Genomic DNA, 16,834 nt, shown 5'->3' with positions numbered 1-16,834 from the left:
ATTGCAGGTAAAAAATGTGCCCGGTTGGGCTCAGTCACTCAGTCCCAACCCCCAGTACAAGTTTATTAGCATGTGGTCACAGTGACTCAGAGCCGACCTGGGAGAAGGCCATAACTGTTCCGGTAGAGGACTGAGCCTGAGCAATCTGGGGCAGTTCAGGGCTGATATCCGGCTTTGGAGCTCAAACCATGCCTGGCCGTACTGCCAGAGATGCCCTAGCTATGGAGGAATCTGTAATCAAAACACAGGCTTGTTCCTGGCGGTGTTGCCAGTACTGCATTCCTTCCATTTGTGACTGTCCCAAGCATGGTGGGGCTTCTGCTGACGTCTAAGGAAACCAGGGGTTCCTACTGTGGAATTTAGATCTGTCTTGCCATAGTGTACGTGCAGGGAGTGCGTTGGTGGTTGTACTTGAACAGGAACGGCAACAAGGGCCAGTTAGTGCCAGTCTTATTTTCTTATTAGTGCCTGTGAAGTTGAGGCTAGACTAGGTCACTTTCCATAGCTTTCAATCCAGCCCCTTTTGTCAGCATTTCATTTGAAGAGGTCTGAGAGATGAAAGCATAGCAGAGTCTGAGGATTCTGTCATTTGAACAGGGCCCCAGAATTCTTTCCCAGAACACCTCCATCAATCCCATGCTGCTCTTTAGCAGCGAGGGTCCTTAGTGCACCCCCTCACCTGCAAAAAACCCCCCAAAAAACTCCCAATCCTACAGGATCGTGGTTTGAAGCTCCTGTGATTTTCATTGGTCTGTCCATATTTAGCCTTAATCTGCTCCTGCCAGGATCTCTGAGCTATTTGCTACAATGCTGAACAAATGCTGTTTAAAAGGGATCTTCCCTCTGTTTTCTGTTAGTGCGATTCACCAGCAAAGACCTTGCTAAGCTTCTGCCTAGTCGGAGGCTTGTCATTTTTACCTCGGTGTCCGGGAAACCCGTGACTGTTTCAGCTACAAGGACAATTGTCCAGCTCGTCACAGGTGGAAACCCCCTCCTGATGTGGATATACTGACCTTTAAGGGTGATGCTGGCAGCTGCACAGCCCTCCAAGTAAAGGGGGTGGGGAGGACCAGTCGTGGGGTCTCAACCTCTTCTCTTCACTCCACCCTGTGTAGCTTATGGACAAAGTATTACGTGGGCTGCCAGAACTGGCCTCTGCAATACCCTGGGCTTAACACTGGGGGTTGTGTTCACCCCAGGAAGTGGCAGCTGGCCTTGTAGATGCTTTTTCTCCCTTCAACTCTGAGTCCGAGCAGCTGGACCTAGCACTGGTGAGCAGAATCTAGTATGGCCGTCCCAATGGGAAGACTAGTTAGTGCTGAGTTCCTGGCCGTTCCTGGCTGGTAGGAAAGGAGTTGCTAGTGGCAGCTGAGGAGCAGGACTCCTGGGTCTTGTTTTCAGCTCTCACAGGTTTTGCTTTATCGACTTGCTTGTGGCAGATACTTATCTGCGTCCTGGCCCTGTGTAACTAGAGCCTCTACAGGCAGCTCCTTTAACAAGGCAATTGCTGCCCTTCCCATGAGCTTTGGTGTCACGGTTTATCCTCCTGGCTACTTGGCTGTCCTGACCACCAGCTCTAGCTTCCTGGGCTGCTGTTCACTGCTGCCTCCCTGTGGCTGCATAACCTCCTCCCCCACCCCCCATCAGTTCAGCCATGTGTCCTAGGCACCGACCCAGTTAGTGGTAGGAGACCGACTTCATGGCTGTCAGTGCCGGTGCATGGTGCTGTCCAGTTCCACCCCAGTGCTGCTCAGGCCCCTGTGGTCTCCAGCACCGCTGTCAAGGTGCTGGGCTGGGAGCTGCGTCTGGTGGTAGCAGTATGAAAGCTGAGAAGAATGTTTTGGGTTTTTTTTCTACTGCATCTTTGCAATGAGCCTAAGATGTGACAGCACCACGCCGGGTCCGATGTCACAGAGATCAAGTTCTGGCTGTAGCTGGTGGGGGGGTCGTCGTCTTCCTACATTCTTTATTCTCCCTGAAATTCCATGGGGATCTGATCACATCTCCTGCTGGAGCCTGCGCTAGCACACTGCAGAGACTCCCATCCAGAGCCAAGAAAGATGCTAATTTGCTGCTGTTGCAGGGCTGGATTATAATCCACATTGAGAACTGGTGCTGAGAAGATGCACTATTGGGCAAACCCTTCCCGGCTAAGACCCATCTCCTCTGAAAGGCAGATTTTCGATTATGTAGTAACAGCAGTAGAAGGGTGCTAACAACCACCATCAGACTGTGATGGCACCCAGCAACACTTCTGAATTGGGGGCAAAAAACCCAAAACTAAACATCCAACCAGTATAGAATAGGGATGCTTTGCATTGGATAGCACTTCTCATCACATCTGTGCGCTTTAACATTCAGCCTCCCAACATCTCTTTTGAGGTGTATGTATTATCCCCATTTTACAAAGAGGTAAGATCCAGCAAGGAGAGGAAAAGTGACTTGTCTAAGGTCCCACAGTGGGACAGTGCCAGAATCAAGACTAAAACCCAGGCATCCGGATTCCCAGCTCCAGATTTTTGTCTCTGCACTAGGCTACCTGCCTTGAACTCCCAGGTGGGACCCAGGGAAACATCTGTGGTCCATGGCCAAGTTTTATTTTGAGATTGACTTTACATGGGAAGTAGTTGTCCCCATGCCATTATACTGTGAGGTGCAATGAGGGAGACGGGGTGTTGTGGGAGTTTTTTTACCTGGATCTGGTCAGAACAGCTCACTCTGAGCTCAGTATATTACGGCAAAATACTCTAGCAGCCCTCAAGGAATAACTGAGCCGTACAAAGGTGTGACTGGTTCAGCAGATTTATCCGAACGTCTTTCAGCATTCAGCTTCCTCAGTGCAGCCCAACTGCTATATTGCTTTGTATCGGCCTAGACACACTTGCTTTACTACAGATGGGGTTTATTGCCTCCTGAGCCCTTGGCAGAGAGTCCAGTCAGCTAGCTAACATGCTGTGACATTGGTGTGGCAGTTACTGATGGGTGACAGGAGTGCGTCTTGCTTTCCCTTCAGCTCCCTTATTCATTGTTCTTCCCTCCCCCAAGCATTCTTGCTCATGGGCATTCTTGGAAGTAAGTGCAAATTCAAGGGTTTTGAAAACTGATCTCTCTAGCTTTAATCGCTGGATGTCTTAGCCATCTATTTAGCTGGAACACATCTCAGGGTTTCTGATTAATTGGCAAGCCTCTGTTTTTGTGTGTCTGATTATGCCTCCAGCTCTGTGTGTCCCAAACAATAAATCCTTTGCTCCCTTTTTGGCTGTAGAAATGCATGAGGGGGGGGAAAAAGTGACTTGTCAGAGCCTTCTGTTTGTGCTGTTTCCATGTGCACTAGCTGAACCAGGTGCTACAGATTCATTGTTGATTTCACGCATCTTAAACGTTGCCCTGTGAGATACTGGAGAAGGTACATGTAGGGTAAGGCCATGCAGTTGAGTCCCACCCATTGGCGATGTGTGGATGGGGCCAGGATTATTTCCTCTCTTGTGCCTTCTCTCGGCTTGTATTAAGTGTCCTGAGTGATAGAATTTCTGCCACTCCCCTGTGTACACTGTTCTTTGGCGGAATACATTTTGCTGTCAGGAAAAGACTGTGCATTGAACCATGTATGAAGTACTCATAGAAATGTTGAATCCTGACAGTGTGTTTGGAACAGTCTGACTTATCACGGATGCTTCATCAGAAGAGTCTGTCACTGATAAAGCTGGCTTGTTATGCATGTCAGGTATTTTATTACTGGTAATATTAGTGCTGTAATTACAGAAGCAGTAAATCATAGGAGTGATACAAAATAAGATGTGCTTTTTCCTCTGTGTAAAGGCCTAATCCAGGTGTCTGATTTCACTGAAACACAAAACCAGTGTTTTCAGTGGAATGACTCTGTGAATGCACTTCAGAGATCATCCTTCTTGTTACTGTGCAGGTGTCTATTTCTTCTTCTTCTTGGTCAATACCTGCTCAGTACAGCACTCTGAGATCCCTGGGGGACGGGCACCGGAGGCGCATGTTGTTAGAACTAGGTTTTACTTGTGTAGAAAAAAGAGCCTGGGTTGTAGCTTTCACCACTTGACCGTGTTTAGTGGCAGGCTGGATGTGGATTGGATTGTGGATTGCATCGTGCACTCTCACAGGTGTGTGTTAAATAAGCGGACGCGTAATGGAGTCTGAACTCTAATGAAATGCTTTGGTAAAGCAAATCCTATTATAGCTGAGATTTGCCTCTTTCTAGCCCTTGACTTGTACACCTCACTGTTTTCAGAGGTGCTCGCTAGCATCGCTACTCTTCTCTGGACAAGCACCGGTCAGCACTGTTGTTTAGTTGGCTCCATCTTGCACTGAACGGGGCATTATCTCTACACCTCTCCATCGGTAGCTGAAAAGCTGAATCAGCATTTTAGTCGTGTTGGACATACTGTGTTAAACTAACCATCTGAAACAGATTTTTTTTGTTGCTGTCTCTGTATAGCCTAATTTAGATCCAAACGTTGAATCCAAGCATCTGGGCTGAAGACTTGTTTCCAAGCAACTTGCATGAAACTATCAAGCTTTGGCTTTTACACTTAAATTTGCTATTCAGTGTGTACTTCACCTCCCCTGTTCTTGAGCTAATTCACTTGCGTGTTGAATATTCTCCCCTGGGTTTTAGCTTTCTCCTCCTTTGTCACTACATTAGACTCATGGAACATGTGATCTTGGATGCCTGCTGGTCTGCATTCAGTCATCTTATGAATTATTTAAGATGTACCAAATAGTTTGAATGTAACTTAATTGGCAAGCATGCCTCCCTTAAGCTCCGTGTGTGTGTGTCTAGATTGTCTGCTGCCTCTCCTGTTTTTGGGTCCACTGCCTGGAAATGTGAGTTCATTAATCTCAGCTCGAGCAGTTCTAGGCGAAACGAGACAGCCTCCTTTTTTACTATAGATTTCCCAATGGAATGGGTCTGAGACGAACACAGATCCACAAGTGGTGGCGGCGTCCTCTGAAGGCCCATTTTCCATGGTTTCATACTAAAATAATTTTCACAAAGGCACTTGACTAATCCCGGTAGAAAGTCAGAGTAACCTTTTACTGCCTCCCACATTAGAAGCAGCTGACTCAGCGCCTCTTTATTGCTAATCAAGTGCAGTGACACAGCCTTGGTATAGCGCACACAGCTTGTGAGTCAGCTGTCTCCAGCTCTACGCTGCAGTGAAGGAATGACTTTGTTATGGCACCACTATGGACAGCTGGGAACTCTGGCAGTCCCTTGTCTTCTGCATTTTCCAAACCATTAGTGCATCAAGCCACGTGCTTCTCTAAGATAGGACAGATGGAGAAACTGAGGCACAGAGGTCAGATGGCTTGACCAGAGTCAAGGAGCGAGGCGGTAGCAGAGGTGGGAGTAGAATCTAGATCTTTAGATTGTAACTGTGGGGCTCATTCTGCCTATGATTGTGCTCCGCTCTGTACACAATATTTAGCAGCTTATTTGTAGATCTCAAAGTGCTTTACATAGCGGTTGCGTGGTGCTGTCCCCTGTTTACAGCTTGGGAAAACAACTGGACATGGAAGTGACTTGCCCATGATCACTGAGTCAGCGGCAGAGCCAAGAGTAGATTTGGGGGGCGGGGGGTTCTGTGGCTGAATGTTGTCTCCAGTTTATAGAATGTCCTGGGTTGATCTGCACCTAGTCTTCTGCCTCTGTCCCGCGCTTCACCTGCTGGCCATGCTGCCTTTGCTCACTCTTCCCCATGAGGCTGCTCTCACTGCAAAACTGTTTCCACTGCAGGTAAATTGCCTGGAGCCTCACCCTCACCTCCCTGTCCTGGCCACTAGCGGACTGGATCACGACGTCAAGATCTGGGCACCGACCGCAGAGGCGCCCACCGAACTCACCGGACTGAAGGAGGTGAGAGCTGGCGATGTGGTGCTGGATGGGCCTCTGGGCACCAGTGTGCCACTTGCCTGGCTCTTGGGATGAATGGTCATTTTTGTCATCTCTTAAGTGGCCCTTTACCTTCCAAATCCCCATGGGTCCCTGTGTCTGTTCCATTGTGGAGCCATCAGTCCCTGTAGTCATCTCGAGGGCAGGAAGGAGAAAGAGCTGCAGAGTCCAGCCAGCCACACATCCGCTCCCGCAGCACCGGGGCAGCATTTGGATGGGAGAGCTCCAAAACCCACTGAGACAGCGTTGGCGCTCTTCAGGGCCCATGTCTAACCAATGCCCCAGTGCATTGTGGGGCTGCGCTGCGGGAAGTGAGGTCGTTCAGGTGACGGGTGAAATGTCCACGTTGTGTCCGAGATCCCATTTTTGAGCTGAGCTGCCGGACTGTGCCCAGCAGACACACTCCAGCTCAGACAGCACTTCTGCTTCCCTACATCATTCCTGATCTAACCTGCACGGTGCAGTTGATACGTCTGAAGTGGCTGGTTTTCAGCTGTGGGTGAAGCTCTTTCTGGGTCTAGCTGGCCTAATGCTGTGACGTGCTATGAGATCTGACTGGACAACACTGGGATAGGATCAGGCCGGATTGCTTTTGCTTTTCGGTCATGTTCTTGTCGTGCTGCCCTTACGTCCTTGTGGGAGGGGGATGGAGAAGGGGGTTAGGGAAGGACTTGGCCCTGGGGAGCTGCTGCGTTTCCCTTGCATCCCTGCCAAGCTTTGTGAATAAAGATGTTTTGGAGGCAGAGTTCTCCATCAGCTGGTGCAGCTGTTTCAGGCGCCTAGGAGCTGCATGTGGGTAGCATTGTCAGCCTGGGAGGGAGCTTCCCAGCTGTCCTGCAGTGCCTGCTTCCAGCCCAGCCGTGGCTTCGGTGGCACCCAAATGGAGAGGCTGCAGCACTAGCTGACTGGAGCGCGCCAGCCCTGCTCGCTGCTCCCCTTCCCTGGCGGCGTCTGTCTGGATGACGTTGCTCAGGCTGAGGACTCCTGATGCCCTCTTGCTGGGGCTCGCTCTGTCTTCGAATAAACAGAGGCTTGATCTAGTGCCAGAGCGACGGCAGGCATTTCCAGCTCTGGTTGCTGCTGATGTCTCGCCGCTCTCCTCCGACGCTTTCCTTTCTAGGTGATTAAGAAGAACAAGCGGGAGCGAGATGAGGACAGCTTGCACCACACCGACCTGTTTGACAGCCACATGCTATGGTTCCTCATGCACCATCTTCGACAGAGACGTCATCACAGGGTAGGTGTCCGTCCCGCTTGCCTGCGCCCCTCCTGCGCCTTTCTGGCGTGTCCGTGACCAACCCTAACGAGGAGGGATCTGAACATTCGCCTGCCCATGGGGCCCTCCTATTGCTGTCTCCTGAGTCACGGAAACAGTCCGTGTCTTGCTCCAGCTAATGGGGAACAGAGTCGAGAACCAAGGTGGCTTCTCACATGACTGATCCTCTCCCGATTAGCGCTCACAGACTAATGTATTTTTCCAGTTCTCCTGCATGAATCTGGACAGGAGACTGGTTCTGAGCTCTCCTGCCAGTAACAGCTGGATGCTCTTTCTCCTGGAAGGCAGCGTGGTCTGGTGCCTAGAATGCAGGGCTGGGGCTCCTGGGTTCTATTCCTGTCTCAGCCATTAGCTGTCTGTCTGAGGAGGAGGGAAAGTCATCTCCTTGGGAGCTCCAGCCACCTGGAACGGCGTCCCATGACTCTCCATCTCCACTGCAAATGTTTTCCCTCCCGCTCATCTCTTTCTTGGGTTGTTTACACACTCAGCTGCCCTTTGTAGGAGTCACTGCAGGACTTGCTGTTTTCCAAGGGTTCTGAGCTCTAGGTTGAAGGGGCGGGGCCTGGTTGAAGGGGCGGGGCCTGGTGCCTGAAGTCCTTTTCTTTCTTGACAGCGCCGAAGAGAACCTGGAGCAACAGATGGTGACTCGGATGAGTCCCCCAGCTCTTCTGACACCTCGGATGACGAAGAGGAGGGTCCAGATCGGGTGCAGTGCATGCCTTCATGAGACCACTGAGGCTAGAGAACCCCTTGGAAGGGTGGGGTGAAGGGAGGAGACGTTTAAAAAAAAAAAAAAAAAAATCTCTACTAACAAACACTTTCAGCTTTTTATTGGAATGTTAAGGAACCCCCAACTCCTCATCTCCCTGCAGCCCCGGGGCGACCCGCTCAGCAGGATTGCACTTTGGACTTGCCTTTGCTTTAGGGACGAGCCGGAGCCGTTGCGAGGAAGGGGAGGGGGCGGAGTGTCCGTGCGAGCCCTGCATTAAGAGAAAGTCCGAGACAAAGCATTAGCCCTTGGCCTCCCCATGTGGAACTGCCTGGTGGAGGGGGGCCAGTGGAGAGGCCTGTTGTTATTTTTGTACTGGAAGATTTTTCTGGAGGAGGGCCCGCTTGCCTTTCACGCATGCCTCTTCCCAAAAGCTGCCGTTCAGCGTGCGTTGAGTTGTTTTGTTTTTTCCTTCCTCTCCTCGAGCTGCTGGTGTGGGCCCGAAAGGCGTTCTGCAGGCGTGTGCTTTGAGGGAGACAGCCTCCCGCTCCTCTTGGGTTGGTTTTTTTTCCCCCCAGCCGAGAGATCTTTGACTCTGCTTCTCTCAAATTGGGGGCTTCTCTCCCTTTCTGTGTTTGGTTTTTCTTTCCCCCGCCCCCAGTGGTTCCTATGGATGAGTAGCTGATTTAGAATGCCTCCACAGAGCTTGTGTTTTGGATCACTCCTGCAGAACCTGCGTCATGCCTACTTCCCACCCCTTCCGTCCCCCCCACAGGGGTGTTTGCAAAGAGATGCTTGCCTAGTTTGTACATATCAGTGATTTGCACTTGGTTTTGACCCCTTCTCCAGACCCCCTTGAAAAATAAAAAATAATTAGAGAGCCGGGGCCCTGATCTGCCATCCAGACACTGGTAAGACAGTGGCGGAGGTGGGTTATTTGCCCGAGGAAGGGCTGTGGGATTGGCCTCTTAGTGGAGGGGTGGGGGGAGTAAGGGAAGGTCCTTTAATTTTCTGTTACTTTTAAGAAAATCTATTGTTTTGGGAGCTGTGGCCAGGAGTTTCCCCATCACTGTTTAGAGGCCTAATTTTATATATATTAAACTACAAAAGAACCAAATTTGAACTTGGATGTTATCAAGTTAAAATTATTGTAAAAGTTGAAATATATATTATATATAAATGCAATAAAAACTTGAGAGAGCCGGAGGGTGCTGAGCTGCGAGGGGCGGGGGGCTGTCTGTGGGCGTCTCTTCCAAACCACGTGCTCCTGCTTTTCCTTGGCGTTCACCATTGGCTCCAGAGCAGGCTCTGCTCTCCTGCCAATGTTCTGGCCCCAGCCGGAGTACGATTGGCCCCTGCCTTGTGCCTCCACTTGTCTTGGGGGAGCAGCATGCAGTGTCCCCCAGGGCCAGTTCTCCGCTGGGCTGGGAGCAGAGCAGCCACGGCGGGGAGATGGTTCTAGGCCCTCTGGCGCTGTGCGTTGGGTGCCCTCTTGGGCTGTCTGCGAAATCAGCGTTGTCTTGGATCGTGTAGACACGCCTGCCACTCTCCTCCACCCGTGCAATGGATCCTTGTGGCTTAGCTGGGGTGGCTGTCCTCTGGTGCGTGAGTTATCACCTGGAGTATTCAGGGCTGCCTTGAATCCCAGCTGGGGCCAGCTAACTGTCAAGTCCAGAGTTGCCTTGAGCTGTAGCCAGGGCTGGGGCCGCTGTGAGGGGGCTGGGGGGCCTGTAACCCCCCCCCAGCGTGGCAGGTCCTGCCCTCGCCCAGCTCACCTGGCAGCCGGAACTAGTCCTGGTCCGTTAACCCTTCTGCCCCAGGTGCTAGTGGGAGCAGCCTTACTCCCAGGGCTGGGGTACAAGGGCAGGGAGGGGGTGGTGGAGCAAAAAGGGCACGTAGCACGGTGCCCGGGCGGGTGCTTGGAGCACAAGGGGCGCTGGGCCGGAGTCCAGCCTGCAGCCTCTGCTTGGAGTTCAGCAGCCGTGCAACTGTTTGGGGGAGAGAATTTAAGGTGAGCCCCCTAAGCACAGGCATGGAGGGGCAGAGACAATGTGTCGTGTTCGGTATTTCCCCACTTGGGGCAAAGGCCTCATTAGCGCTCAGGGAAGGGGGCTGCCCTGGCAGCTCACCCCAAAATTGGGGGGGGGCAGCTGTGCCGTGTGGTGAGATGGGTCAGTTCCCCTGCCACCAAGTCTTTTGCGAGGACTCAGATGCTGCTTTCCCTGGGATGGGGGGGATGGACACACAGGATTAGTCCGTGATGCTCCCTGCACGTAGTCTCTGCCGCTTTTCCCTCGGCACATCCCCCCAGGGACTTAGCTTTGTCCTTTTTTCCTCCTGTGATAGCCGTCCCCTGCAGCTGCCCCCATTTTGCTTTGGCGGCTGTTCGATCCCTCCTGGCAACTCACCCCCTTCCTTTTGCTAAACGGCAGGCGAGTCTCCTGGGCGCACAGCTCTGCTTGGTCATCCTGCGCCAGCACTCGCGCCCCTGCCCGAGGAGAGCTCTGGAAGACAGCCCAGCCTCGAGCGAGGGACGGGGCTGATTCACTCAGCACATGCTGCAGGGACTTTGAAACCCATGCGCATGCCAAGGTCAGACCAGAAGAGGTTTGCCAGGAAGAGAGGGGGCAAGCCCTGTTTCCTTGGAGCCTCAGGAACTACCCGCCCCAGGATGCCACTGGGGTCCCCTCTTTGGCTGCTGGCCTGAGTTCAAATTAAGCAGCCTGGAGATGCTCAGTCTCACAGTGGAGCGGGTGTAACCCTCACTGGGGGAGGCGGCTGGAGCGTCCCCCTCATTGCTACTGCCTGTTCTGGAGTCACTCTGTGAGGTCAAGGCCCCAGCAGACAGCCCCCCCCGCCCAGCCGCCCAGGGAAAGATGGACCCTGCCCCAGCTGAGCTCAGGGCCCCAGCAGGCCAGGTGCTGCGGAGACCCGGGGCGAGAGATTCCTTGCCCCAGCGTGGCACTGCAAGCTCAAGCTAATACTCGCCCCGCTGCCTTGGAGGCGGCACCATCTGAGGACAGGCTGCAACAGCTTCTGGACGAGGAGAGAGTGAAAAGCCGGGGTCCGTTCAGCTTAGAAAAGAGACGACTAAAAAGCGACACATGATGGTGGTGGAGAAAGTGACACGGGACGTGTTATTTACCCCTAGCCCCAGGAGCAGGGGTCAGCCCACGAACTGACTAGGCAGCATGTTTAAAACAAAAGGAGGCACTTCACACAACGCCCCACCTGTGGGACTCCTCGCCAGCGGATGCTGGGAAGGCCAAAACTACAACTGGGTTAAAAAAAGAATTAACGAAGTTGGCCGGGGACAGGTCCATCGATGGCTGTTAGCCAAGGTGAGCGGGATGCAGCCCCGTGCTCTGGATGTCCCTAAACCTCTGCCTGCCAGGGGCAGGAGTGGAAGACGGGAGGGATCACTCGATAATTGCCCTGGTCTGTTCGTTCTCTCTGAAGCATCTGGCACCAGCCTGGGCAGAGCCAGGACACTGGGCTAAGTGGTCCATTGGTCTGTATGGCTGGTCGCATGTTCTGTTAATAGGTACGGCTCCCTGGCCAGGCCTGAGTCAGTCTGCAAGCTAGTAGAGAAACAGAGTCCTCATATTGAATCCTCCCACCCCCCAGGGGCCCCAGAAAAGGTGGCTGTGGTCTCACACACACACACACATTCTAGTCAAGACAATACATTTTTATTTGCTCACAAAGACTGTTTGTACATCAGCTTGGAATAGAAAAAGCAAAGCGGCCTCCGTGTTTGTCGCCTTTTGAACCGTTTTCCCCTCCCGAGATCGCGCTGGTTCAGGGGTGTGTTTCCGAGCCGGGGCTGACAGCCGGCGGGCGAGGGGCTCTGCTGGAAGGCGGGTCGCGTTGAAACAAGTGGTGCCAATAGGGACGAAAAATCAAAACCAGCACCTCCCAGACGCAGGAATATTCACATTTTAGGGCACCCGGGGTGTGGGCCCAGGGCCAGGCTAGTGTCAGCCTGTGCGCCCTTTGGGCTAGCTCCATGCCTGCGAGGGCCCATTGATCTGGCCAGGGAGGCAGTCGGGGGCCTTGGAGCAGCTCCTTGGAGGGCAGATCCATGGGACCACTCCTACATGTCAGCATCTCTGGCTGCATTCCCACGGCAATGGATGGGACTGGGCTATGGCGTGAGGGTCCACTGAGCATGGCAGAATCTGGTCCTAATGCCGGCCCAGGGCCCAGCTGGTGCTCCCTGCGTGCCCATCATGCCAGCGCAACGGCGCTCGGTGTAAGCGAGACTCTGGCCTGTTGCCTGTGCCGGGAGCCAGCCTATGTTGTCTGCCAAGTGTAAATTGCCCCTGACCGCGCCTTCAGGGCTGACCCACCCACTGAACCCAGCAGGGTCTCGTCTACGGAACAGGAGTCTGGTCGGAGAAGAGCTTCAGCAAAACTTATCACGTCCCTTAGAAATGCCCTTCCTGGGGGTGGAAAGCGCGTCCAGCCAGTGCCTGGCCTGCACTGTCCATGAGCGTCTGTCCCGCTAAACCAAAAAGCAGCTGGCTGGGTTTTGTGGCTGGGCGGGGGCGTCCTGGAAATGGCTGTCGGCTGGCTGGAGTTAAGGCAGGTTCCAGGTCTGTACAGTTGGGACTGTATGACTCCTTTAAGAGGCATAGGTGTCTTTAAGGCAGGTTTGTAGCTGCATCGGGGAGCCAGGTGGCCGTGCAGGTGGAGGGGGGCAGATCCAGGCAAGCCCTGGTGCGACTGGGTGGGCATCAGAGCCCGGGGGAATCCAGGCAACCGCCCCCGCCCCACCCAGCCGCGGAATTCAACACACAACACGTTTAAAAACATTTTACAAAAGAGGTGTTATTTTGCATGAAAGCGAATAACGGCTTCGATGACTAGGATTTGTTTCAGCAAAACAAAAACAAAACCCCAACAACCCAAACCTGCCGCCACCTCCAGCAATAGACCTGGGTGCGTCGGGTTTGTTTTTTTGATGGCAAAATAAGTTAACACTAAACCAACACTGAATATTATCGTTAATATACATCTATTTATAATCTATCTGTACACACAGTTAGCGCGGTCTGAGCGGTAGAGGCTGAGAGGGTGCTGGTGAAGCAGGAGAGCTGGCAGAAAGCAGTCAATAGCAACCAAACCCCCCCCCCCGGTCCCCTTAGCCCAGCTGGGCTCCCCAGTGCCGCCCACGCCCTGTCGGAGACAATTCAGTACTGTTTGAGCAGCAGGATATGCTATAAGCCCCGCCCCCAGCCTAAGGGGAGGAGCTACTGGACTCAACTAATTACGGGGGACAACGACTGAAAAAAAACGGGGCTGGGCGTGGCGGTCAAAGGGCGAAAGGGAAGGACCCTGAAGGGGACACCGAGCAGAGACCCTCCTGGACAGCGCTCACTGCTCCGTGAAGGTAGCCAAGGAGTCAGCGGACACAGGCCAGAGGAATTGTGCTCGGAGACAGGAGCGGCCGGCGGAACGGAAGGCGGCCCCCACGGTCGCAGAGCGCCTCCTTGGCCAAGCTCCTCTCCCTGGGGTTGTAGAAGTGGTCCCGTGACTCTGTGGGGGCTGTGGATGGGGTGCACGTAGATGAGGAGGTGGGGGGAGAAGTGCAGGCAGAACCTCAGGCAGAGGTTGTGGAGGAGCCACAGAAGGGCTGCAACCTGGTCCACTCCAGGTGGATGTGCCCCAGGGGCTCCCTCATGCCGCAAAAGGGACAGGTGTCAGGCTGGGGGGGGGGGGGGGAGGGTGGAGACAGGTGAACTGTGCCAGGTACACACCCGTGCTCCCGGCTCCATGAAGGAGCCGCCAGCCGCCATCCCTGGCGGGCCGTGGAACCAAGGTAGAATACAGGCTGGCCCACCGGGGGGGCTCTCGCCTTCAACAGGTGGTAAGGGGTTCCCGCCACCTGGCGTCAGGGCGGGACACAAGGGTGAGGAAATGGAGCACACGCGTGTGTGATGTGCCCGTGGTGTGGTTTGGAGGCGCACCGGTTGCAGATCCTGCAGCCGGCTCGGGGTGAGACAAGTCAGTGACAGGCAGGCTGTGGGGTGAAATGTCAGGCAGCGGCTGAGATTCCCGCGGCTTGCCGTCTGTTCCTGCCCTGCCGGCTCGGTGCGTGGCCCCCCCCCTCCCCCTTGGGGTGACACCAGGCAAGGCCTTCTGGGAGCAAGAGCCCGAGAGAATTCCAGGGTCTGTCTCTATCCGGCAGCCTTGATTAAAGCATACTAATCACTGCTGAGCTTAAACCCTAACTCAGCTGCCTGGGGGAGTTAGGCTCCTGTTAAAGCAAGCCTGAGGCTCAGCACCTGCCGCCTGGAGGGGGGGGGGGGGGGGGATTAGAAATTTCAGCTGCCCATGACTTGCTGGATAGGAAATTTTCAAGGCTTCTTCCCGAACAGGACTAGGACAAGCAGGACATTAAGAGTCCCAAGCGTGTCAGCCCATCAGCTGGCAGGTTTGGGAGCGGCCACTGCCCAGCCCTTTGTTGGCTGGGTGTGGGGTTTTAATGATGTTCCAGCCTGAATTCTCTTGTATTTACAGCATAGCTGAGAATTCAGACCCTGCCCCCTGTGGTGGTGCCTTAATAATCTTTATTAAGTAACCATCACTCACTCTTCTCTAAGGTGGGTTGGCCCAAGCATCCCCTTGCCACAGATGGGGAAACTGAGCACAGAACAGCACTTGCTTGAGGGTACTATCCGTGGTGGAATTTGAACCCTCAACCTTTCGGCTCCCCGTCGGTTGCCTCACCATGCAAAGAACCCACTGCTAAGCTGGGACCTTCTGCCAGCTCGTTCCCCCCCCGCGCATGGGGCGCAGTTCTCCCGCAGTGTGCTGTGGGGAAGGCATTTCTGAAGAATCGTTTCACAGCCAGAGCCCAGGTAGGAGGGGAACGCGCAGCGGAGTTTGCGCCATGTGCTCCACCCCACCCTCCAAGTCACCGTGGCAAAGCCTCACCCAGCCAACGCGTTGCCTCAGCCGGATTGGCTGCCTGGCCAGTGGTGATAAAGAAAACATACATACAGGCAGGTTTGGCTCTCCAGGGCAACACCGTAGCCACGCCGGGTGCTGGGGCTACGGGGGATGAGAGGAAGGTGAGACTGAAAAGAGGCTCAGGGAGACACTGTGGGGAGCAGCCCTTCTCACTTCGCCATAAAGACCCGCGCTGCAGGCTTTGCCCAGCGGGCGCCGTGACACACACCAGCAATGCTGGGCTGGGCGGGGCAGACACAGAGCTGGCTAACAGACAAGATGCACACTGCAGATTTTAGCTTTTATTAAATAAAATATATTAACATAAATTCTTTTCAACCAGTCACCGAGAAGACCCTAGTTACGTCTCACTAGGCCGGCTCCCGCCCCTCCCGGTGGCTGTTCGTTAACAGCCATTAGCATGAATCGTGCTCAGTCCTCACCTGGCCCCCCCCGGAATCTGAACGCTCCTGCACGCTCCCCACGCGGGGTTTATAAGCCATGGGGCTGGTTCTGCGCGGCGCTGGGTGCCATTCGTGTGTGCTGAGCTGAGGCGACCCGGTGCCCAGCTGGCAATGGGCTCAGCTCCAGTTCAGTGGGAGGGCGCTATAGGCTGAGATTTAGCCTCCCCCCCATGCTCCAGTCCCTGTGCCCATTTAAACACAGCTGGTGTAAATCAGCACAGGCTTCAACGGAGCGATGCCGATTTAGCCCAGATGAGGATCCAGCACAGCTGTTGCACAGCTGCAGGGAACAGAAATATCGGCAGCGGTCTCCGTGTCCTGGCTTGGGGCTACTTTTGCACCCCTGTCTGCAAGCAGGAAGGATTCCACGTAGCGGAACCTTTTGGATCTCGGATCCACTCCACAACTGCGCGCCCCCCCGCCATACACGAGACCCTCTGTTTGCCTTGCCCCTGTTCTGGACGGCCGCTAAGTTCTTTTGTGCTTTAAATAAAGGATTTTGTTCTCCCAGCCGGAGCATTGCCTCCTCCCACAACGCAGCCCCCAGCGCAGACTGCAGGCCGGATGGGCGGTGCTGTGCAAAACCCACCAGTGCTCTTAGCGGCAGCGAGGGGCGGGTTCATCTGGGGATTGTTACCATTTTGGGTGCAAATCTGAGCTCCATTTAGCTGGAGTTGGGGCTTCAGGAGATTTTTTGCTCCTGACTTTGAATCGCCTCCGGTGGCTGAGGCACAAGTTGGATTTGCTGGCAAAAATGCGGCCACTCTGCTGTTAGAAAGTGGCACATTGTCAAGGACCCCCCCCTCTCAACCCCCCAATTCGCAGACTTTGGCCACGTTTCCTGCTAAAACTGAGCGTCAGGCAGGAAAGGTGACGCACATTGACTGCAAAGGCTTCATCAATTTCCACTAGTCAATTTCAGCCGCCATTTGTAATTAAACCCACTGGGTCCTCACCAGCCGCTGGCGCCTCTAGCCACAACCGGGCTGCCCGCTGCCCAGGCACAAGGATCCTGGCCGCCCTCCAGCACTGGGGGGGGGGGGTGGACTGCGGAACAATCTCCAACCACATCCCTGAAGCAGGAGGGAAAGGAAGGTCCCCCCGGTGGCAGTGTCTGCTGCCTGGCAGCAGCGTGTGCAAATGACCGGCTCCTCACCTATGAAGCGGGCCCAGTTGGCTGCACCCCTTCTCCCTGGCGCCAGGGGAGAGTTTGGCTCTCCCAGGAACAGGAGGCCCCTCACGACGGCTGCCCCAGTGGGCACCGGCTCACGACACATGCACGACTCCCTTTCACGAGGCGCTGACTCGCCTATTTGACTACAGGGCAGGTCCACCCACCCGCAACCCCGCCAGCTCCTTGGGCGCAACGGGCAGCTCAGTGTGTCCCGGCCAGACTGGACTCACAGGGCCCCGCGCTACAGGGTCCCCGGGGCAGTTCGGCGCCCGGCAGGGTCAGCTCGCGAAGGGGTTTGGGTGATGGGGGTGCTGAATGGCGGAGGCGCCTG

At 54.4% G+C, this 16,834-nt stretch overlaps 1 protein-coding gene across 8 annotated transcripts in view; it reads left to right on the top strand.

Moving 5' to 3' along the window:
* DCAF8 (DDB1 and CUL4 associated factor 8) overlaps window positions 1-9,666 on the top strand; it is a 43,890-nt gene extending 34,224 nt beyond the window's left edge. For all 8 annotated transcript variants that reach the window (XM_067569656.1, XM_067569662.1, XM_067569658.1 and 5 more), the window contains 3 exons: window positions 5,768-5,887; window positions 7,044-7,160; window positions 7,813-9,666. In XM_067569656.1, the coding sequence (XP_067425757.1) occupies window positions 5,768-5,887; window positions 7,044-7,160; window positions 7,813-7,926 (351 nt within the window). In that variant the 3' untranslated portion in view covers window positions 7,927-9,666. The remainder of the gene's footprint in view (window positions 1-5,767; window positions 5,888-7,043; window positions 7,161-7,812) is intronic.
* The last annotated feature ends 7,168 nt before the right edge of the window (window positions 9,667-16,834 follow it).

This window comes from Emydura macquarii, unplaced genomic scaffold (genome assembly GCF_026122565.2).
Source record: "Emydura macquarii macquarii isolate MOO-44397 ecotype Brisbane River unplaced genomic scaffold, CSIRO-AGI_Emac_v2 contig_2924, whole genome shotgun sequence".
Lineage (NCBI taxonomy): Eukaryota > Metazoa > Chordata > Testudines > Chelidae > Emydura > Emydura macquarii.
This window is presented reverse-complemented; position numbering and strand designations above follow the sequence as displayed.